Below are 25238 nucleotides of genomic sequence, written 5' to 3' on the forward strand. Positions count from 1 at the left end.
ATTCTCGATATACATATGTACATTTACGAAGGAAAACATCGTGATGAAACCTGCACATATCTGAGAAGAAATTCAATGATATGTGTGAAGACAATCAACCCGCACTTGGCCAGCGTGGATGACTATGGCCTAGTCACCCCTTATATGGGGTAGGCTCCGAGCCCGTCAGTGAGGACGTTTAGTGAGCTAATAATGAAAAGGTTAAGGAAAAATCCCCAGTGCATTTTTGGGCATCCTTAGAGAAAGGGTTTAACCTATGTTTTAGATGGAAAATAATGCTGCTTCAGAAAAAATCAAATAGCATATTAAAGAAGAAAATTCACATAAATTTATATCAACAACAAAGATAATGTTATTTTCATTCAATTCGTTTTAAAGTATTAAAACTATTGAACCGATTTGAAATTTTTTAACCAATATTAAGTCTATCACCGGATATCCATAACTAATCTATAAGTCTTTAAGTATAGTTCGAACGAAGCTCTAATTAATTATAAAGACATTAGCTGTCAATAAAATGTACCATAGATCCAGTAGGAGCTAGCTTACTGTCGAACATGATAAACGACTATGTTAGCGTAAGCTACAAACACCTAATTTAATTGAATGATACGAGTACATTCTATAATAATACATCCTTAGAACATTCTATAAAATATGTAATAATAACTAATATATTAAATTTTATTTAATATAATAACATTAAAAATCCCTGTCTTATTCTAGAAGTGTTAAATTATTTTAATAAGTATATATGTGTATAGTGTTCCTATTAGAAAAAACTAAATTCTACGTAGCGCCGTAGCGTCGTAGCGTCTTCGTAGAAGTAATTAGTTACTTCTACAGAGATATTTCTTTAACGACGTCCATAGTCGAGAAATCTCTTTTAATTATCTCTGGCTACTTCTTCATAGTAAATTAAAGTACATGTGTGAAGTCATCATCATCATCAGCTCACTATATATCCCCACTGAGGGGCTCGGATCCTACCCTAAGTTAGGGGTGACTTGGCCATAGTCAACCACGCTGACCTGCGGGTTGGTTGACTGCATACATATCATTGAATTTATTCTCAGATATGTGCAGGTTGCATCACGATGTTTTCCTTCACCGTAAGAACGTCGGATAAATGTACATATGTAAATCGAAAATCGAAAAACACATTGGTACATGGCGGGAGTCGAACCCAGGACCTGCAGATTGCAAGTCAAGTGCTTAACCCCTTTTTTTTTTTTTTTAGAGAGGGGAATGCGGTTACGCATACCACGAGCCTTGGGGAAAGGCGCGTGGGTATGTGGGACTCCTCCCCGTTCCTGGCCCCGAGTGGGACAGGAAGAAAGGGAGCATACCCACTAAACCCCTCTGGTTCCCTCTACCTCACCATGCACCGGGGCGAGGGGACACTAATGTATTCTTCAACACGTCCCGGTGGTGATTGGCTCAGCCTCCTCTTACTGTAAGCCTCTTTTTGCGCGCGGGAACCCGTACGCGCCCTCTTCTACTCATTCTGAGTGGCGGACTTCCCCTAACCCGCCACTCGAGTCATGCTAGGGGGGAAGGTTTTGGGGGTACGCCCGTCTTCTTCTCCCCATGCGACTTCTGCGGATGGGATTGCGGGAGTTTATTTCCCTTATCCTCTCCGCTTCCTCTTTGCGAGACATGGTCGCTTCAGAAAATTTTTGTACTGCCTCCCATGCTTGGTCAGCTTCGACCATTCTGCTGACAATAGCCGGTAAAGATAAATCATTGCCCACATTGGCCATAAGATCCTGGCGCTCTACTGCCCACGCAGGACACTCCTCCAGCGTGTGCTGGGCGGAGTCCACTAGACAGCCGTCACAGTGGTGACACTCCGCGGACGGCTCCCTCCCGATCCGGTGCAGGTATTTGCCGAAGCATCCATGATCCGAGAGCACCTGTGTTAACCGGAAGGTGAGCACCCCGTGTATCCTGTCCATCCACTGCCTAAGAACAGGACGAACTGCCTCGATGGTCCTGATGCCGGAATTCGGCTGTAGAACTCTAAAAAGGTAGAATTCATATCAAATTTTAATAACTATACTCAGAATCAGGGATAAGAAGCCTATTACTTTTAATCATGCAACATGTTCTTTCATCACAAAGGAAACTTTAATTACTCGAACACGAATATAAAAAGTAACTCTCAATGTTCCGTAACCAAAGCTTAGAATAGATGTAAAAGTCGTGACGCATTAGGTTGATAAATTGTCTTACATAATCGTTGTTGGATACTCTATCTTTTACATGACAAATTTACTAAGTGTCCCTTGTCTAATGTTACTTAGTTGGCTATTCGGATTACACAGGTGTTGTTTTTAAGTTTTGCTTTTTTTTAAGTTTTACTTTTAAGTAATTATTTTCATCGAATTTACAAAAACATGTGTTTTTCATTAAAAAAAATCGTAGGATTAACTTTTACAATAATCATTTATAACATTTTGTCCAAATAAATTTAGGAAACTGAAACTATTAAAAGATAAAGGGATAAGCAAGAAACATTCTTAAGAAACGTCAGTGGGCCTAGCACGATTATTTGTGCATCGTCGTACCGTCAACGTCAATTATGTCAAAATTAATACGAGATTTTTGGTATACTTTACGCCGATAGAGGGCGCTGAACAAATTTGAATACAAATTTTGTTGGATTTTGTTTGACGATATGATGGCGATGTCACTAACATTCGTACTAGTCCCATTAGTACTTATACATTAAAACTATTATTTTACATACTTTTTGAAGGAAATTAAAAGAACAAGTGAACATGAAATTTTAAAAATTAAAGTTAATGTGGGTAAGAAATTTACACCAAGAAGTCCATAAAGCCATTTTTAATAAAAAAAAATTAAAAGTAATCTTTGATTATGAATTACATCGAATATCAAAAACTAAACATACCTATCTGTAATTTTATGGTTTTATGCTTGTTTTATGTTTTAATAAGTTAAGTGTATACCACTTCTTGTTGTTAGTTGATACTTAAATGGTTTTCTGCATCGTTTATCAAAGTCAAAACGAAGTGCGGCTGACCGCTGTATTAATATCCTCTGATAACAACTGCGGTTTTAAACTAACGCCACATATACATCGTACAAATTAAATGTTTTAAAACAATAGTTACACAATGCTAAATGTGCATATAACTTGCACTCAGAGTCATGCCAGAGACCAAATTTATTAATCCTCTTCTCCTTCCCACCGTTCATTTAAGAAAGGGGAGGAAGTGGATTTCGTGGATGGTAGGAATGAGAGATATACCCTTTTTTGTGCATCCCCTCCTCTGGTGAATAAAGGTAGGAAACGCTACATAAACGGATGACTATGATATGTTATTTGGCGTTAAATGGTCCACCTTAGTTTAGATTTTGTGAAAGAAATCTACGCTAAGGATATTCCTTAGTAACGAATTAAGGATTAGTGTAACGGTAATAAGAAACGTAACTATTTTTGGGGCTAAATATTTACCTTAAGTGTGACTAGATGACCCGTAGTTGAGCACAGGACGACCAAAGAACTCCACCAACTAGATATATCCTGTGATCTGCGTTTGGTCCATGTCAGGTGCAATGTCGGCCGCTTCTGAGCGGAATAGGTTAAGTATTTAAATGTATACATTAAAAATTATCGGTAAGTAGTTGACCTTACAAACGTAAACAATGTCTCAAAGTACCTTTTTAAACATTGTGTAGCTTTTTGCCACTAAAAGTCGACCGAAAAATACAATGTCGTGCATAAATAGACTACTTGATTGATCACTCCCGGGACTAAAACAAAGCAACACTCAATATTCGTTAATACTCGATTAAAATGGACTAACTTATTGAGTTTACTAATGATTCTAAGATCGCATCCAAAAGGCAGTATCGATATTACTTATTGCGCAATAATTTAACAAGTAAATCTTACTAACATTATAAATGCGAATGTTTAGATGGATGGATGGATTGATGTTTGTTTGAAGGTTTCTCCGGAACAACTCAAGGTTACTTGATGAAATTAGGCACCTTAGAACATAGTCTGGAAGAGCACATCAGCTACCTATTAAGTTTTTTTTTTAATTCCGCGCAAACGGAGTCACGGGCGACAGCTAGTTTATAAATAACAACAAACAGTAGTTCTTTACTTTTATACATACCTATTCGTGGTACGGTCTGCAAAACAAGATGACTAAATTGTGATTGATGCAACGTAACATGCGCACAAATGGAATCAAAAATGTCATAGGATGAATTAAAGTGAATGGATATTGATGTAATTGAATTCTGGCCGAATGTGTATGGTAGTTTCGTTTGGAAAATTAACGGTGGTTCCGATGTATAATCGAATAAATTCCGCGCTTAGTAACATATATAAAACTTATATTATCGCTAGGAAAACACTTGTGCAAGTACTACCAGCTTTCGTCCGTAAATTATTCTTGTAGTAGAAGCACTTACAATTTTTCTCACACTTTAAAGTAGAGCAAGGAAATTAGATTTTCTAGTTTAACCCGCGTATTTTTCAACCAATTTAAATAAAAAGATCGCATACATCTTCTAATTTATTCTTTGAATTAAAATACCGATTGTAGTAGAAAAGCAAATGCATTAAAAAGGAAATAAAAAGAAATATATTATTAATTATTGCTTATTTTCTAATATGTTCCAGGAAAAAAGTTACTTCAAAAACGCTTACGAATTCAGAAGAATTTTAACCAACTAAATATGAATATAAAATATTCTCGCCAGTTATAACATAACTGTGTAAGTTTCGACGTCAAGATTCAAACTTTACACGTCTGTTTCAAAACTCTTCCAATTTGCATACATTGACACAAAAACTGTCTGATTAAAATACTTTTCGCTGTGTTTTTGTAAATTATTTCGAGCACATTTTGTATATTTGCAATGGTTTCTTTTAAATACTGATATTTTGTACATTAAAAATACCAGCTTTTATTATTACTGAAATTTTTTTACACACACAATGTATGTTCGCGCAAAACGCCTGTCACAATTTAATAGCAATTATTTATTAAACAAACTTTTGCGGAATATCACACTTGAGACATGCATGACAAATGGTATACATCCTGACTGACAGAACTGCTGTTCTTATGTATATATAAACTTATTTAGAAACTGTAACCTCGGAATTTTCATTACGTAAAATTTATTCGTCAAATAACAAACGATAACACGTGTAGCAAACAGTTTTATTCACCACCTGTACCCGTAGCGTCATCTTGCGGTTTACTGTTACTCAGTGTTTTATGAGGGTCTCTTATTTATGTCACTCATATTTCTTAGACAAAGCCCTCACGTGTTATATACTATCCTAGAACTCCACTGAGCTAACACCTCTATTACATAATGCCATCCCTTATATACCCTTTGACTAAATAAATACAACAATATTAACGCAAGTGTCACTTCAGTCGAAAACCATAGTTACAAACAAAATATGTATTTAGATTCAAAATTATAGAGAGAATTTTGATTTATATTAAGTAATTAATTATGGTTGAACCTGGATAAGCGAGAAACCTCTATAAGCGAGAGTCATTTTTCGATCCCTTCCGACGACGTACATAAGCGAGACTCGAGTAAATAAAAAAATATCCCTTAGGCTCTCGCTTATGTAGATTCGACTTTAACTGTTGTTATATCATGTCTTATTTTATTTACTCTTTTAAATAAAAAAATTAATCAAAAAATTTAATTTTAGTAAAAGGTTAAAACAGAATAACGTAAAGTTACCATGTACGTTAAAAAAGTTAGGAAACAGTAGTTTTATATGTTTTTAGTATTATTAGTGTGGTAAAACATTTAGCATACCCGCTAAATGGTTATGTTGTCTGAACAAAGACATACTTTGGCACGGAGTAGATAGAGACATTTAACTTTGTAGAATTTTTATATCATTATGTACTTGAAAACGCATTATTATAACAGCATATTTAAAATGCTACAATATTCATTTTAACCTCTAAAGTATTTACTGTTAGCAGAAAATACAACTTCTTTTTTGGTACCAACTAAATATGTAAAAATTATTTCAATACGAAAAAAATCTTATTGCCACAGTGATTATCAAACTTATTTTCTTTCACCGCCCCCTTTGAAAATCAATTATATTTCAGCGCCCCCCATTTTGTATTCACCCCTAATACTTAAAAACCACAATTTCATTACTTTAATTAATTTCAACGCCCCCATTTTTTGGACCCCTTAACGCCCCCTTCTAGGTTTCAAATGCCCCCAAGGGGGCGTTATCGCCCACTTTGAGAAATACTGGCCTACAAGGTCTACGAATATGAATTTATGTAAATCTACAAGATTTTAACAAAACATTATCAATCCGTTGGGAAAGGGTTGGTGTAGAGATGTATGGAGTAATACATACTATGGTACGTATTACTCCATCTCTACCAGCCGTTATATCTGAATTCATCCCCTTTTACTCATACTCATTTCACAGAATCAAACCTCTACCGTAACTAATTAAAACTTCAACTAAAAATACTCACTGAAATTCAATTACTTATTACATTCTTTTGCTTACTGTTTTCATTATCGACAAACTTGTATACAAACATATTGTCGTCCCTTTCACTTCTCTTTGACAAAAAAGAGACTGCAATATGTGTGCAAGTGCCACGGCACTGGAATTCTACCGTTAACATTTACATACCTGACACGAAGACATTTCTCGCCAGAGACACCAATTTGTTTTGTCTTAAAAGAGCATAAAACAAGAAAAAGATTCGAGTAGAGTAAAAGTATTATTTTATTTTCACATAAAAAATTTTACTTTTTAGATTCAAGATTCGGAGCAGTATGTATTATGAAGAAGACTTCGTTATTCAATTGATTATTAATGCAGGCATAACATATTAATTAGGCCCCTGCTAGTTATTGTTATATTTTTAAGTATACAAATCTAACTTATATTTTAACAACTGAAAACCAACGTTATTTAAACAGAATAAAACAAAGAGATACATCAAAATATTTTTTATAGTATCAAGATACTCCACAGACTTTATTGTTCCAAGCTTAGTGCTAAATAATGACGCCAAATGCATCGCATTGTACCTGGTAAACCATTCGTTACCTTAAATAGGAATATTCCTGTTTTCTACTCCTATATTTATGTGTTCATTTTATCTCACGACAAAAACTAACTGACAAAAATATTAGTACAGTGTAATCCTAACGGTAATAACACTTAGTTGTGAAAGTGTTAAAAAATTATTAAACCAATCAATAATCATATTTGAAGAAAAACAATCTTTCTCTCATATGTTCGTTTCAAATTTAGGCATATATTTATAATGGGTTTTCACAATGTAAAGCTGACGAGTAGTTTAATTTCGTACGGCGGGAAGTTGGCTGCGGAAGGCGGAGGACCGCGTACTGTGGAAGACATTTGGGAAAGGCCTTTGCCCGGCAGTGGTTAGATAAAGGCTGTTGATGATGATGACGAAGATAATGATGATGAGTAGTTTATAGGGTGTGTCAAGAATTAGCAAAGAGGCCATATAGAAAAAAATATAAATTCAATCCAAAAATGGAATGCTTTACTTTTATAATTTCTTTTGTCTATTGTTTTCTTTTGTAATATGTGAAATAAATAAAATCACTATAATAATTGGATAAATTTAAATCTCAAGGAAGAAAAAAGAGTTTTTAATCTAATTATTTTACTTTATCAAAACTATTGTTCAGTAATAAAATACCACAGCCTGTTTTTCAACAGGATGACTGAAATCGTAACGAATGTCGTATACATAAATTGTTATAGTTCCAAAACAGGTGTAATCTCTAGCAGGTGTCAGGCATATCCAAAGATTACACAATATATGCTTGTTCCACTCGGGGCACACGTAGAAACAGTGGGGTAGTGTAGTACGACAGTGCAGTACTACTATTATTTGAAAGCATACGCCAAGATAGAACGATACTGGCAGTGAGTGCGTTCAAATAATAGCAGTGTTCGTCTGCACTGTCATACTGATCTGCCTCCATGTGAAACTAGCAATAGCGTTGTCGTGCTGGCTCTACCACTGCGACATAATATAGTTGTCATGTCACCGCTATGCGACAATTTTATTTGCATGAAAATGCATTGAAAATTGTATACTAATATTCTCAGTTACTTTAATGTTAAGTGTAGATTAGATTAGATTAGATGAAGCATTACGAATTTTTCTTCTAACTACATACTTTTCTGATGTAAGATTAAGTATTTTTTATAAAAATTACCTACAATTTCATCTTGAAATAAGCCGTAAATAAAACCGAAGATTTAGGTAATCGCCCTAATAGACATCCTTTTAACGTACCATAATTTCTGTTAGCTGAAAAAACATTTCTTTTGGCACGATATATATTTTATAAGATACGGAGGGCAATTGTAGAAAAAAATCCTATATTTTTTGTATTTACGAAGAAATAAATAAGAAAAGAATTCATTTATACCATTTTCCATTTATCTTTTTTGGTCGTTCACTTCCATTAATATCAAAACGCCCATAACTTTCATCTATTACGTACATTTTTTATAAAATCCCAACAAATCTGTAACCGCAAATGTATGTATTTATCTTGTTAACCGTCGCTGACAATTCTCAAATAATCCGAATATTTTCTTTTCAAATTATTCAAATGTTACCAAATAGTCAACACCAAAAAAGATTTATTTAAGCATTAAGGTGAAACTTACAAATTTACATACAAAATGTTTTGTAAGTAAACCTTGATATAACATTGTTTATTAAATTACTAAGTAACATATTTCAATTTAAGGAGGTCCTGTAATAATCTTAAAGTTGTTATTTATTTCATTGACATTTTCGTTATTAAATTTGGTTATTTTTATAGAATAGAAAAAAAGTTAGTTTATTAAATCAGAAGCGACGGGTGTCGTCAACCTTTTTGACATATGGCGCCTTACAATATTCGGACATTCACAAAGTTATAAGAAAAATTGAGTTTAACTTTTCTGACATATTTAAACTTGTATAATATAAAAAATATTATTAAAAAAAATATTGCCTGCGTAGTATAAAAAATATTACGAGTAGGACAGTCTTTGAATAATAAAAAAGAATGGATTACATATCGACGCCCCCACCAAATAACCCCGTAATAGGAAAAATCAAATTTTTCAGGAGAAGTAAAAAATCGTATTTCTTTAATAACTTCATCAATAATAATTGTACAAGAATCTTTTAGATACCAAAACAAAGCTAATTTTTATAGCTTCATTGTATTTAATTTTCATTCATATATTCCGGGCGTATTCTGTGCTATGAAGGAATGAGGAATGTTTCAATAATGACTTTTTATCTCGGTTATTAACATTAAGAAAAACGTACAAATTAGGTTACAGGATACAACGGAAAGGACCTAACTACATATATGTGGGAGAGTATATTGTATGTTTTGTAAAATAATTTTTATATGTCTGTAAGTGACAAATCTCAGTATTTTATTTATTTATTATTGGAATGATTTATGTCATTCGCAAAGACTTTTTTTATAAGAGAAGGGGGCAAACGAGCAGCGGGAACACCAAGGTGTTCATCGACACCCATGGACATCTGCAATACCAGAGGAATTGCAGATGCGTTGCCGGCCTTTGAGATGGTGATAAGCTCGCTGAAATGTGATGTTTTAAAATAAATTATATGCAAAAGATGACTATCGAGATTTATTTATCCCACAAACATGTATAAGCGAATTACCCTCTTCTTTTAAGGTACAAATAGACTACAACAGAAATTATAATATTAATATCTGTACTATTCATATGTGTACTGATGAATCAGGAGACACTCGTGTTCATACACAGATAATTCGATGTATAATTTTACTATGTATAGTGTCTTAGTGTATTCTACGATAATGGTAATAAGGCACTGAACAAATACATTTACAATTTACTGTGGGTTTCCGTTTCCGGGTCCAAAATCTCTGTAAAAACATCTCGCTTTCGTAAGACTTCACAAATATAGCAGTATGTTTTTAGAAAATATCAAAGTGAATTTTCAAATAATAGATAGGAACCTTGGTCTTAAAGTTTTGTGCGCCATAACTAAAACCATTAAGCTATCGGAGGTTCGACTTTGACTTGTTTAACGACGATTAATGATTTAACTATATTATAAGGGTACCGTGACCCTAAAACTTATGTTAAATAAAGGTCTGTCCTAAGTAATACTGAAGCAATTACATTTAATTTATTAAAACTATGTAAATAGTTAATAGTTTGAATATTCTTGTATTTTTGAGTTAGTCACTTATTCATTAGAAGTCAGTAATTTTTTGTACATACAACATAACATTATAAAAGCCCTAGGTATTAAAATATCATTATCAAATTAAAAAAAAAATCCGTCGAATAAAAAATCGTGAAATACTAATTAAAACGCGTTACGTAGGAATTAAAAAACTAAGAGTTGTAATTATTCTAGACACGGAAATGTTAAAACGTTAATTCGTACAGTTTTCATGGAAACGAGAAATGACAATTTTTGTTTTATTTGTGACCTAGGTAAAGCAGGTCACTTTATAGTAAGTATCAAGATACACTCGTAAATTTTAATATAATATTAGAACTCAAATGTTATTTAACTTTTTTTCTTATACACTTTTACAGTTGATGTCATAATTTTGTCAACGTGACAAGGATCATCATTGTAACACTAAGTCTGTCCTTAGCGGTACGTAAAAATAGTTGCGACTAAGTGTCTCTCAAGAACAGAGCTTAGCGTAGCGAGGGGAAGAAATAAGGCCCTTAAAGGCTTTAAGTCATCTTTAAAAAAAAACTAAAACGCATTTAATAAGGTGAGCGATCGATTGTAATTTATATCTTAGTTAGGGTTAAATGTCATCACCCTTTCTGTATTGAATCTACCATGTACTTGTTTTTTAATATTTTCTTGTTCAAGGCATAAATCTACGAGATCTTTTTTCATTCCGTCGTATTACGGTGCACCGTTTCGCCCATATATCACTGTCAGGGGACACAATATACTTGTTTCGTGGCATTTTAAACAGATTGTCTGTAACATTACTCACTCTTTCTATTGCGATTTTTTTATTTATTATATGGCTTCGAAACAATCAATTGTTTTAAAGAAGTCTGTTTAATTCTCAAATAGTTTTCAAAGTGGAATACACCAACTTAAATTTGCTCGATAACTTAGTCCGAAATGAAACTTCGAAATAAGTTTTCCGAAAGCGTTTAAGTGTAAGTCAAGTTTTATGGCTTGTAATGAAGTGACGAAAATTTTACTCATTTACTTAAATTAAGAAAGTTAACTTAATTTAAAAATATTTTGATAAAATACATATCGTAGGCCTTTTTCAAAGATAGCAGTTGCCCGCGACTTCGTACGCGCGTATTTAAAAAAAAAATATTAGTAAACATAGCCTATCACCCGAGGATAGTATAGCATCCCAACAGTAAAAGAAATTTTCAAATCGGTACTGTACTTCAAAACAAAGAAAGAAAAAAAAACAAACAAACAAATTGTTCTTTATAATCTAATATATAAAATTCTCGTGTCACAGTTTTCGTTGCCGTACTCCTCCGAAACGGCTTGACCGATTCTCATGAAATTTTGTGAGCATATTCAGTAGGTCTGAGAATCGGCGAACATCTATTTTTTATGAAAAATAGATGTTGGCTGATTTTTATGAAAAAAAAAATGGGGGTTATGGCCCCCCCCCCCATTTTTTTATTAACTGCGCGCGGACGGAGTCGCGGGCAACAGCTAGTATTAGTATAGATATCTAATATATGTCGTTATATTTTAGTACATATGCGAAAACTTTGCTCTATCAAATATTCTTCGATTTCATGTTAGTTTTAATCTTATCAGTTTATATTTATCATGTTTCTATCAACTTTAAATTCTATTATTAAATCAACTTTAACGATAACGTTTATCGTTTGAAATAAACTGTGACAATTCATTTTATTTGTTTTTTAAATTCAGAACACGCGGTTGTCATAATACGATAAATTATTTATCGCAATTTTTTTTTATTTCATTTCTTATTTTCAAAAAAAAAACAATACTGAAAAAAAATCATACAAATACTAATTAAAGCATGATTATTAGCTTATAAAAAATCTTTTACTGAATTAGGTCAATTTATTTTTTGCAATAACTAATATTCCTATCTATAAAGGGCTAAAAGTGTTACTTCAATCTTTCAACAGCATTAAAATATCGTTCGTTCGCAAAAATTTAACCATAGGCTTAATGTTGAAAGCATTTTATAACATGGTACTAAATTTAATACGTAAACGCACTCTAAATCTGCGCAAGAGATCGACTGAACATGTTTTAGGCTCATTCCGTAATACGAGTCCGTCGAGTCAACACTAAACGTAAAATGATATATAATTTATTTAAAATATATTTAACATAGTATATATTTATAACAAAGATAACATTTGTTTACTATAGTGATGCAAGATATGTGATAAGTAAAATATTTTATGTAAAGTGCAAAACAACAAATCAAAATGAAGTGATAATCAAAGATGTCTAATGTTCATAAGAATAATATTTTCAAATCTAAAATCTAGGTAAGTAAAATTGTTTATTTATTATTTAATGAAAATATTTGGATAGTACAATTAAATTACTTAAATTCTTTTGTATATTTTATAAACACCACACTCCTCAGAAACGGCTTGACCGATTGTTATGAAATTTTATATTCATATTCAGTAGGTCTGAGTATCGGCTACTATCTATTTTTCATACCTCTAAGTCAGTGGTTGTCAAACTTATTTTCTTTCACCGCCCCCTTTAAAAAACAATTATATTTCAGAGCCCCCTAATATTTATTCAGCCCTAAAACTTAAAAACCACAATTTCATTACTTTAATTAATTTCAATGCCCCCATTTTTGGGCCCCTTATCGGCCCCTCCTAGGTTTCAAAGGGGGCGTTATCACCCACTTTGGGAAACACTGCTCTAAGTGATAAGGGTTGTAAATTTGACACAGATATAGAATATAGTCTGAAAGAAAATATACTACTTATTAAGGTTCTTTTTAACTCCACGCGGTCGGAGTCGCTCGCGACAGCTACTTTTATTATATTATTATTAGTTGTCTCTCCCTTAAACAGATTGCCGCTGTTATTCTTACATCATCATTGGCCAGGGATGGCAAACAAATGGAACATTGTTTTACTTCGATATATTCGGTCCTTCCAATGGCTTTTGTTGATTAAAATTGCTTTTACATAGTCGCATATTGTACTGATTTGTACATTTCAGTATTTTTTCTCACTTTAAAATTTATTACTTGTATTGCTTTTTTGTGTTTAATAGGTCATTGAATATATACGTTACTTAGTTTATACGGCTTATAAATATTTTTTCTAGTCGTCAATGGGTTACGATATAAAAAGTTCTTATTGGTAAAGACACATTATCATACATCAAGATTGTTGAAATTATTTTAAGCTAAATCAAATTACAAAAAAAAATCTAATTTAAGCTGCAAAATTTTATCACCGGTTAAAGGTGTCATGAATTCGAGTTTTGTATAATAAGCTAGTTAGCTAACATATATAATCATATATAATTTTTGATCCTACAGACAAATTATCTATCTATATATATAAAAGAAAGTCGTGTTAGTTACACTATTTATAACTCAAGAACGGCTGAATCGATTTGATTGAAAATTGGTGGGCAGGTAGCTTAGAACCAGGAAACGGACGTAGGATAATTTTTACCCCGTTTTCTATTTTTTTTTATTCCGCGCGGACGGAGTCGCGGGTAAAAGCTAGTTTTAAATAATTTTGTTGGACATAGTTGTATTTTAGGTTAACATTGTATTATAAATAAATAAATAAATAAATAACCTTTTAAATTTCTTTGTCTTCAAACAATGAACTCAAAAAGAAAGAACGTCATATAAACCTCGTGGTATATAAAGTTATAAACAGATTGTTTAACAGTGGAATTAATGTGTTCTGGATAGTGTATGTTGCGTACAAACTAAACTAACATCCTTTTTAAAAAAAGCATATAAATATATTAATGTATTTCGTGTTAGAAATATATAAAATATTTTACAATTTCTTTTTTCTATCAAATGTTTTTCTTGGTGACTGTTGGTATGTAACCGATTTTTGACACACAAATTGAGTTCCATGGTATAGAACAGAATGCCCAGGAATCCCAACTTATCTTATTCCCAAGTTGCTTATTTTGTACTATTGAGGTTACGTTAAAGGTGGTTTAATTTTACAGTATAAATTTAAGAAACACTCTGAAATCATACGAACTCTTAAAAACAAGCTCAAGCATCATATATTCCTTTTTTTAAACTTTACGCTGTAATATTGGAAATTAAAAACATATTATTTAAATAAATACTTCAGTTATATTTCAAGACATTTTAAACAAACATCACCAGTTTGATCTATCAAGCGCTTGTTAGCTTGTAAAGAAAAAACTAATAATCTTGTAACGGCCGGAACTTTTTAAGTGTGTAATAAATTTCCAAATTAATATTTGTATTATCTCTATCAGCAATGACATGTCCTTTAACATATTTAAAATAACTTTCCTAACATAAGACCTCCATTATAATGAAGTATTTTTTCAACTAATTTAATTCAGCGAAATTTAGTAAAACAATCATTAACAATAACTTCTAAAATGATCTCATATCCTAGAAATTAAAGTCACATATTTTACTATACCCTAGAACCGCAGATTGTCTAAAAAGCCTTATCAACAGCGGGACCTATCTTAAATTTAAAAAGTAACAAAATCAATTTATAAATCTTATGTCATAAAAGATAAATCGCATATTTATTTCTTATCTTCCTCTAATTTTAATTAATTATCTTATATATAAAATTTCCATGTCACAATGTTAGTTACCGTACTCCTCCGAAACGGCTTTACCCATTATTACCAAATTTTATATGCGTATTCAGTAGGTTTGAGAATCGGCTACTATCTATTTTTCATACCCCTATTAAGTTTTTTTAACTGCGCGCAGATGGAGTCGCGGGCGACAGCTAGTCAACTTATAACAATCTAGTCTAGTAATGTTGACAGTGGCATGAGGTTCGATTTTAAACAAATTATGAAAAACACTAATGACTGCGTTTCATTGGACATCTCGAGACTAACTTACCTTCAAATATTATCTACCTTGGTCCTAAGATGGAATAACAAATAAATAAAGTAAGTAATCATATTTAAATTAAATTCAAGGACACATGTTGTAATAACTATTTATAAAATGAAACACCTTTTTCGTCCTTGATTCAATTTTCGACTATATTTTTTTTTCACATATTTCAAAAGTAAACAATAGAAAAAATAAATTAAAAAAAAATATGTCATTCGATTTTTGGTTTGAATATGTGTTCCTTGTATAAAATCTTTTTGCTAATCTTTTACAACACATCTTAAATAGGGAGCAAAGGAAAAAAATTGTAACAACTTTCGTTTGCAATAAGTTCGTCATTTCCTCTGAATATTAATATCAATTCTCGCAATACATTAAAGCAAACGCCTCAAGTTTGATCAAAGGCGTCAATTTCTAAATATCACTTTAGACAAGTTCCGAGAAGTAAATAAATATTTCAGAATATAGTAATTTCAAATAATTTCTAACACTCATTACTATTTGTATTTTATTATACGGTTTCCACCAAATTATTTTAAAAAAAGATTGCACTAATTAAGTTCATTTCAAGTACACATTTTAATATTTAAAAAAGTTTTTTTTTTATACGAAATGAAAAATTTACATTTTTTACTTTTATATTATAAGGTGGGGGGGAGCATCAGCATGCGGTCACCTGAGACAACCTAAATAGCGAAGTCACCGCTGCCCATAGACATCCGCAATTGCAGATGCGTTGCCTACCATTAATCGACAGAGGAGGGGACACACAGAAAGAGGATATATCCTTTTCCTATGCGTCCCCTTCTCCGTCAAATCCATCTCCCCTTCCCAAGCTTTTCTTATAAGAAAAGTTTGAGAAGGGAACGTGGACTCAATTAGGCCTCCGGCACCACACTCATCGGACTGTACGCGGAATTGCTTAAACTTCACATCTTCTGTGTGATCGTGGTATTGCACCGGTCGACCCAACCCATTCGTGCACCTAACAAATATTGTATTGCGGAATCTACCACTGTTAAAGTTCATAATGTAAAAAAATGTGAAAAAAACAGACCACAATACATACAGAAGAAAATACGAGCAGAATAACAAAGGCTTCTAAAGTACTATAACCATGTAATAAATATTCTTGAATAGAGCTTTGAGCAACATGTCTTATCGTCTTGGTCTACAAAGCAAGTTCCGGTAATTTAAATTGAGTCTACCTTTATAGAAAATTGAAATCAAAATGCAAATGTTACAGTACAATTTGCATCATTTTAGTTAAACATTTGCTCCACTGCTGTTATTTTACATTTATGTAATACTTAATTTTCACAAATATTAGGTTTTCCATAGTAAAGAGACAATAACGCCTGAGTACAGCAGCAGATGAACAGAAAATTGCCTTATTAAACTGTATACTTCTTACTGTGATATAAACAAAAATGAGTAAGAATTAAATATTATCGTAACTTCATAAGTATTAATATAATAATAACATATGGTAAGACATCTATTGGCACACGTCCAAGAAGTCCGTGTACACAGATGTCCGTTCATTGAATATCAATTGAGTGATCGTATGTGGGCGTGAGTGATGTCATACGTAACGGAAGTACGTAGTTAAACTTTGTATTAAAAAGTCTAATAGACCCTTTTTCCACTAAGGAACAGCCTTATTGAAATGGGTTTAGAAAAAAGGGTCTAAGAAAAAAAATCTAACATAGAAAATGTAATTACAACTTCCTAAAAAAGTCATATATTTTTAGGAGCTAGTTATCTGTTTTAACAGACGTTCTTGATAGCATTTTTGTTATGGATAAGAAAAGGTTTACCTGATTATAAGCAGTATGTGAAACGAATTAAAAATATTTTTAATTCTGTACTCTTTGAACTTAAAAAGTACGATTTATATATTTTTTTCTAAGTATTGTAAGTTGTTAAGATGATCAAGCATATCTGTCTATTTCTGTCATGTTTTATTTTATAACAAACTATAAACACAATTTATTTTCAATGAAATCATGTAACATAAATATCTTAAACCACCGGCAAAGAAATGAAAGCTACCTTATGGTGAAGATAAACAAAGTTAAATCCCACATACGGCTTATCAAAACTACATTGAACAGTTTTTAAGAAAACGTCGTGTGTGCAATTATTGTGTTTATGGAATAAAAATCTTAACTATAAAAATCTCTTCTTAATATATACATGTGTATACATACTCTTATTTGTATTGAATAAACTCCCAAACTAATAACCAATCTTCATTTTTATTTTTTAACAATTGATTATTAGAATAATGTTATGACGAAATGAAAGTGCGACGCTATGTACTTACGAAAACGATGATAAACTTGGTATCTAATTTAAATAAAATCAGATTCCACTTTTTCTATATGCTTCTATCCCGAAAGTAATAACTTGCATTAACTATTTTTATTATAGAATGCAAGAAGATAAACAAAATAAAATTTCTATAGGATTAAACCTAGAATTAAATATGCTCTTCAATATTTTAAAATTAATAAATGTGGTTTACAAGAAATACTGCGTCTCAAAGAATGTCAAACGTCACCATATTATACTTCCTGTTATTGCTAGATAAAAAGGAAATGGAACATAAACCATATTTTAATGCGATTTGCGTACGGTCGCATTAAAATCTTTATATTGAAATTTACTTTGAAATTGACTGCTTTTACCAATATTTATAGTATATTACAATTTCTTTTTTAAAAGACACCATTTCATAGCATAAAGTTCTACATAATTCTTACTAATATTATATACCCGAATGTTCTTCGATGTAAATTACCACGTAATTCCCCAACGTCAACCGATCTAATAAAGATAAAAATTGTAACACAATCTACATATAAAATTAAAATGTCTTTTTGTAATATCGGAAAAATGTCATGTTTCTAACACATGTATAACGAAAAACCAATTTTAAAATCTTTGTCTGTCTGTATGACTGTCCGCAAGACCACATTTGTTACAGATAATCTCCGGAATAATTGGTCCGATTTTGACGGGACTTTGATGGCAAAGCTGACGTACGCGGGAATATTATAGGCTCCTTTTTTGAATACTGCTCTGACGATGTCAAATGTGAAAACAAAGTGTGGTATTTCATAGATTACCTTTGATACTAGAATAATGTATCGTTTTCGGATTTTGCCACAAGGACAAAATCGCGGGTATTAGCTAGTTTGTCTGTAAAATACAAGAGGGCTGACATTGTGATTATCACATTACATTTTTTTCATTGAAATAAAATGATATACGAGTATAGTCCCATATTGAAACCATTAGACATTGTCTTCCATCTCACGTCCAACAGATTAAAATTTATTATAATACGTGTCTGTAAAAAAACAGTAAATCTTTTCACGAGTGGTGTGTTTACGAGCGATCGGGATGTAGCGTTCAGCATTCGTAATACCGACAACTTAGATGTATGATGTTTTTATAAAAAACTTAATAAATTACCATCATCAATTTGCGTTCCCAAAGTAGTCCAAAATAAATAAAATAATACTACACATTTTTGCGAGCTAAATCTTTAGATTTATCAAAAAAAAAATTGATGAAAAATGGTCGATATGTGAATCACGCACTCAAAATGTGCGTCTTAAAATAGTTTGAATTTTTGTCTAACATTTAAAATAGATTTCTAAAAGAGAAGTATTCTAACAAAATAAAAACTAAAATGGCGCTACTAAGAATTCCCAGCTTCAATCAAGCCACATATATATTTTTTTTGTTTTACTTGTTTTCACATACAATAGCATATGGAACAATAGAAACAAAAGACCAACCTACGTCTCCAATTATTCTTAGCCTAACTTATCATAGTACAATACCATACAGTAGTATTATATACCTTCCTTAAAGGTCGGCAACGCATCTGCGATTCCTCTGGTGTTGCGGATGTCCATGGGCATCGGATCAAACAATTTTCGGTCCGTTGCTCGTTAGATCCTTCTCTTATAAAAAAAATAGTAAAATAAGACTCACTGAAAGGAATTTCATATTAAATTTTTGGGATCTAAACATTTAAAGGTGGTACGTGACGTATGGTAATATCTGAAACTACTAGCTTTTCTTTTCTCTTTTCTTTTATCTTTTATTTAAAAAAATGTTTTATTTCTGCGAAAATAAACATGTTTTTTTTTCCTTTATTTTTTACAGATCATGGCATCAATTTCAAGTAACACCTCTTTTGATGAATCTGATTTAAATGACACTGGAAATAATTTTTTTGTAACATTTTACGATGTGAATAAAAACAGATATATAAACGACACGGGAAATTACACAGAGGTAAGAAAACTTTTGGATTTGGATTAATCTTACCAATATTATTCAAGCGAAAGTTTAGATGTGTGGATGAATGTTTGGTACTAGGTATCTCCAGAACGGTTTAACAAATCACGGATAAATTCGGCATAGATTTAGAACATAATCTGGATGAATAGATAATTAAGTTTTTTTTAATCTGCGCGATCGGTCGCGTGTAAAAGCTAGTAAATTAACGAACAATTTGAGTGCCGAGCCTACATGAATGACGAAAATCAAGTCACGAACCCCTCCTTAACTTATTAATCGTTGGTTTCTGAGACCTAAATCTCGGTATAAAACATACCGTCATTATCTTTGACAAAACAGCGATACCAGTTTTTTTTGAACGGATTTTAGTCTCAGAAATTCATGGTAAATGATAAAAATTTCTACAAAAAAGAATATAATTAGACTAACGAAAAATAAGGTTGTAAATAGATGACAGTTGCAGTCTAAATGTAAATTTTTCAATTTTGTTCAGTTATGTAATTTTACTAGTTTTTTTAATAAAATAGATCCTGGGGCTCTGATGAGGAATAACATTAATATTTTATGTTACAGGAGTACCAACCTTTCATGTTACCCGTGGGTCGACAGGTGCTATGGTCAATTCTGTTCTGCATAATTGTGGTCGTTGCAACACTCGGAAACTTTGTCGTCATCTGGATAGTTGCTGTTAATAGACGAATGAGAACTGTCACTAATTACTTACTAGGTACTTATAATTTCCCAGTTCCGAAACCTACACGAAAGTATATCGATTCTCTCTTTTGGAAAAAAGAGACATGAATAATTTTTTAACAAAATTTAAAATAGTTTAACAATAGTATTCCACTGCCACAATACTTATATTGGAACATTAAAGTCTCAATGTTGTTTCTTTTTTTAGTTAATCTTTCTTTGGCCGACGCAATGATTTCCACACTAAATGTTACCATAAACTTCGTTTACATGCTAAACAGTCACTGGCCCTTTGGATACTTTTACTGCAAATTCAATCAATTCATTGCAGTCGTCAGTATTTCTGCTTCAGTTTTTACACTAATGGTCATAAGTATAGATCGGTAAGTATGTACTAAGGTTTACCTTATTGGAACGAAGTTCCTTATCGCGCGTTGTGAAAGGGGGCTAGACGGAAAAAATTCTTACGAAAAGTTGTCACGACACTTTTTGCTATAGTAAGTATGTTAACGAAGAATGAGCGCTACGTCACCATGGCAACGACGTGACAATATATAACGAAAATTCATAGAAATAAAATGTACTTCTTTGAAGACTTAAGTTTTTTATTCATAGAATAAACATTGGTTCCTTCACTAATTAATTGAAAGGAACTTCGTTCCATCCGGGTGTCCCTTGACACCTCTCAATTTTTTTTAAATTTCTTTATATCATTTAACCAAGCTCACATAGGCGAAAGCATTATTGCACTCTCAAAACTTTATAATATGTAGCAATTTCCATCTGAAATAGATATTTATCGTTTGTTACAGATATATGGCAATAGTTAACCCCTTGCGGCCTAGACTGGGCAAAAGAGCCACACTTGCAATCATGACAGCCATTTGGGTCGGCAGCGCCGTCATCGGCATCCCAAATCTTGTCTATTTCACAACAGACTTTGACTATCTGCCTGATGGTAGTGTAAGGTAAGAAGTTCAAAGATCAAAGAACACATATTTAGCAGTGGTAGACGACAGCAACAACAACATCTGTTGCACGAATTGGCCGGCTTGCCCGGTGAAATACCACGACCACACAGAAGAAAGGCGAGAAGTGGAAACAATTTTGCTTTTAGTTTGATGAGTGTGCGTGATGGTGGCCTAATTTTAGTCCTCTTTCCCTTCCCGCCTTTTAATACAAAGAAAGGATGGGAAAGGGGAGGGGAAATTTTCTCTTTCTGTACGTTCCCTTCTCCGTCGATTAGAGGTAGGCAACGCATCTATAATTGCGAATGTCTATGTGCAGCAGTCACTTCGCTATTTCGGTGATTTCATATAGCCACCTGCTCGTATGCCACCTTATGATATAAAAAAATTATAATCCAATCCATAATAACTCTGAAAAGGTTAAAAAGAAATAACTACAAACATTTGAACTTTGACATCCCTATTTAAAGGCAACGTCAATTTTAATAGACACCTTTAAAAGGCAATAAACTCAAACATATTTGACAAAGTTTGACCAAGCTATTCATTAAATATCTAATTAATTGATAAACACGTAAAGTGTGACAAAAACTTTCTTCCTTCAAAGTGTTTTTGAATACATTATCGAGATATTGTGGGTCTATATTGCTATAATGTGTACATACAGAACCAAGTTTCATACATATCTTTTCTTTCAGGGAAGTGTGTTACTCTGAATGGCCTGATGGATTGACTACAAGATCTGAAATCGAATATATGTAAGTGAAATTATCAACAACAGTTATTTTTTATCTGTAAATTTTGTTAAAGTCGTGTTTACTTATATTAATCTAACTAGCTGTCGCCCGCGATTCCGTTCGCGAAAAGTTGAAAAAAACATAATTATTAACCTATGTGTTCTTCCAGGTTATGTTCTACATCTATGCCAAATTTCAGGGAGATCCAAGCAGCCGTTCTTTAGTTACCTTGTAACAAACATCCATCCAACCAAACATTCGCATTTATTTTATTAGTAAGATTATTATTAAAAATCTAATAAGCACGTATTTATTTATGTTCCAGTTACAATGTAATATTTATGATGGTGACATACTTTATACCGATAATAGCTATGACGTATACATACGCTAGGATAGGGGTAGAGCTATGGGGCTCTAAATCTATAGGAGAAAGTTCTCAACGCCAAGCTGATAATGTGAAAGGTAAAAGACGCGTAAGTACATTGATTTTACACAAAACTTTACACTAGGAATTTAAACTGTTCACGTATTTTATAAGACTAGTTGTTATTAGTAACACCAAGCCCCTCAGTGGGGACGTATAGTAAGCTGATGATGATGATGATGACTTATGTTCGATCTATGACAATTCCAGGTTGTGAAGATGATGATTGTTATCGTAGTAATATTCGCAGTGTGCTGGCTTCCGTTTCACGTGTATTTCATCATCACGTCAAATTATCCTGAAGTGACAAATTATCCTCCCATACAAGAGATATATCTCGCTATTTACTGGCTAGCGATGAGTAATTCAATGTTAAATCCAATTATACTCTATTGGATGAATTTTAAGTAAGTTCTAAACAATTCTAAAAAAAAATGCTATGAATTAGTACAATAAAAAATGTAACATGACGATGCGATGTAACACGATAGAAATAGATACATCTATATGTGACGTTACATCGCTTAACATACCGATATATCGTCTTACACCGCTTTATACGATGTTATATTTTTTATTTCCATCGCTTTAATTTATGTAAAAAAAATGATTTAAGCTTTATATTTAAATTTAGATTTAGAAGAGGATTCAGACAATTCATGAAATGTTGTTGCGCATTTGGAGACAAAGACGCCCGTAGACAAGGCATGTACGAATTGCAACATCTGGACAGATCGCTACATTCGTATTCACCTACACAGAAGAATGGAACCAGTAAGTTGATTTTTATATTTAAAATAAAAAACATTTTGTAAATAATATATATGTACAAAAACTAATATTCATTTTAAAGTATCTTATTATTTCGACTGCCACACATACTATTGTCTGTTTCATCAAAAATAATATAAAGGACGGCAATATGTGTCAACAAGTCATAACAATCGAAATCCACAGATATTGTCTTAAAAATTTTCACTACAAAAAAAAAATTAATTAGAACTTGCCACCTAATGATACAAAGTACATATCGCCTCTTTACAAAAAGAACTTGATATATTTAAACCACAACTTTACAGTAGAGCAATTTTAAACGTTGAAGCGTTCATAAATAAATTTTAAAATAATCAATATTTTGGAATTTATCAACGCTATGCGATAGCGAGGCGATATTAGTATAACTGTTAGTTATATTTTTTGTAGTGCCTCTTTTATTTGAATAAATCTCACGTTAGCGAGATGAAAATTAGAACACAACGCGTTAACTGTCGTCACCTCTTTTGATATTGGAATTGCTATTATAATTTATTGAAGTTAAATTCGTGTACCAGATTAGTTTCAAGAAATTTCAGTATATTTTAAACGGGGATTTTGCTCTGAAAAACCCACGATAAGATCAATGTTTTTGTTGGTCATAAATATGGTAAAAAGTTTATTTCTACTACTGAATAAAATCTTCTAAAAGCGATCTTCAACTTTCAAGTTCTAATCATTTAAATTTTGAAACACTGAGAGTTCCAGTAAAGTTTCAGTCAAAAGTTTTCAATCCATTTAAAACTTTTTCAGTGTAAACTGTTTAATACTTCTCATTTCTAATTCATTTAATGAAATCAAGTAGGTTTAGAATGAAGACAGAATTATAACGAACAATCTTCATCCCGAAAACTAAATAAAAACAACTAACAATACTAAATTACCTACTATAATTTAAATTTTATTTAAATAAAAATCTTTAAACTAACATAATCTCATTTAAAATGATTGTCGTCCTATGTACTATTGTTTTTATTCTTTTTTCCTAGGTTTGTTCAAAGTTTCAAGCAAAATGACAAAATTCAGCAAAAATCCACATGGCTCCCCAAATTAGTATTTGATTTCGAAACAACTTATTCGGTAAATTGTTAATTTTGATTAACGAATTTTTGAGGACTGTTGTTGTTGTTTGTATGAATAAGTAGTTAGAGAAATGGCTTGTGTTAGTAATAACCTCTTTTCATTGTATTTCGTAGCAATGCTGGCTGAATGCATCTTGCATTTAGATGTTAGTAAAAAAAAAAATTTTTAACATGCATTAAAAATATATTCTAATTTTATTATTCTTTTCTAGGTACAGTTTCTGTTTCGATTCAAAGCTTTAATAATACTCCAATGGAAAATGATAACACAACCAAAGTGTGACGTATAAATATAATTTGAGATGAGATGATTTCTGTGTACAACGAACAAACTTAAACATAAGTACAAAATGTAGTTTTACATATATTTTGACTGTAATATTTTTAACATTATTAATATAAGCTCTTTTGTTTTATTTAACCATTAAGATGTTGTAAATATGTTTTCCAATTTTTAGATTAAATGGTAGAAATCGACTACTATGACCCTTGTTTTAATGCCTCTATTTTTTCAAAAAGAATGAAAGGGATGGAAACAGTTGTTAAATGTCAATTTAGTAGAATTCTACGTCAATCGAATTAAATAAATGAAACATTTTAATAAAGTATGAAAGAAAGTTGTTTACTTCCGTAATATTTCATTTCATTATAGTATTTATTTGATAACAAAGTACGCATATAAGAATTCTTCCATTACAATTATAGAGTAGAGGTTGGACATAACCCAAAACACAACCAGTTTGGAACAGAGCCAGAGAGTACTAGGAGTACAGAACACGATGGATGGTGTTTGAATTCACTGCGCAATGCCGTTACATGAAAAGTTAATGTCACATTCGAAATTAATAACATAGCCAGTGGGTTTCGGAGACCGAAATCCCGATTTAAAATATATTGTTATCCCTCTTTTTTCAGATATAGTGACAAGTAAGCAAGACAAGATATAGCGAATGTTTAGATGGATGGATGTTTGTTTGAAGGTATCTCCAGAACGGTTCAACGGATCTAG

General features: G+C 32.0%; 1 protein-coding gene across 1 annotated transcript; it reads left to right on the forward strand.

The window, feature by feature from the left end:
• The first annotated feature begins 19374 nt into the window (after positions 1-19374).
• On the forward strand, positions 19375-24571 carry LOC106719640 (tachykinin-like peptides receptor 99D). The gene is made up of 9 exons (XM_045679046.1): positions 19375-19503; positions 20083-20236; positions 20411-20585; positions 21015-21170; positions 21869-21928; positions 22233-22383; positions 22545-22741; positions 22969-23108; positions 24442-24571. Exons 1-9 carry the CDS (start codon positions 19375-19377, stop codon positions 24510-24512), a joined length of 1233 nt encoding a protein of 410 aa, XP_045535002.1. The 3' UTR covers positions 24513-24571.
• Positions 24572-25238: the final 667 nt, after the last annotated feature.

This window comes from Papilio machaon, chromosome 8, assembly GCF_912999745.1.
Source record: "Papilio machaon chromosome 8, ilPapMach1.1, whole genome shotgun sequence".
Taxonomy (NCBI): Eukaryota; Metazoa; Arthropoda; class Insecta; order Lepidoptera; family Papilionidae; genus Papilio; species Papilio machaon.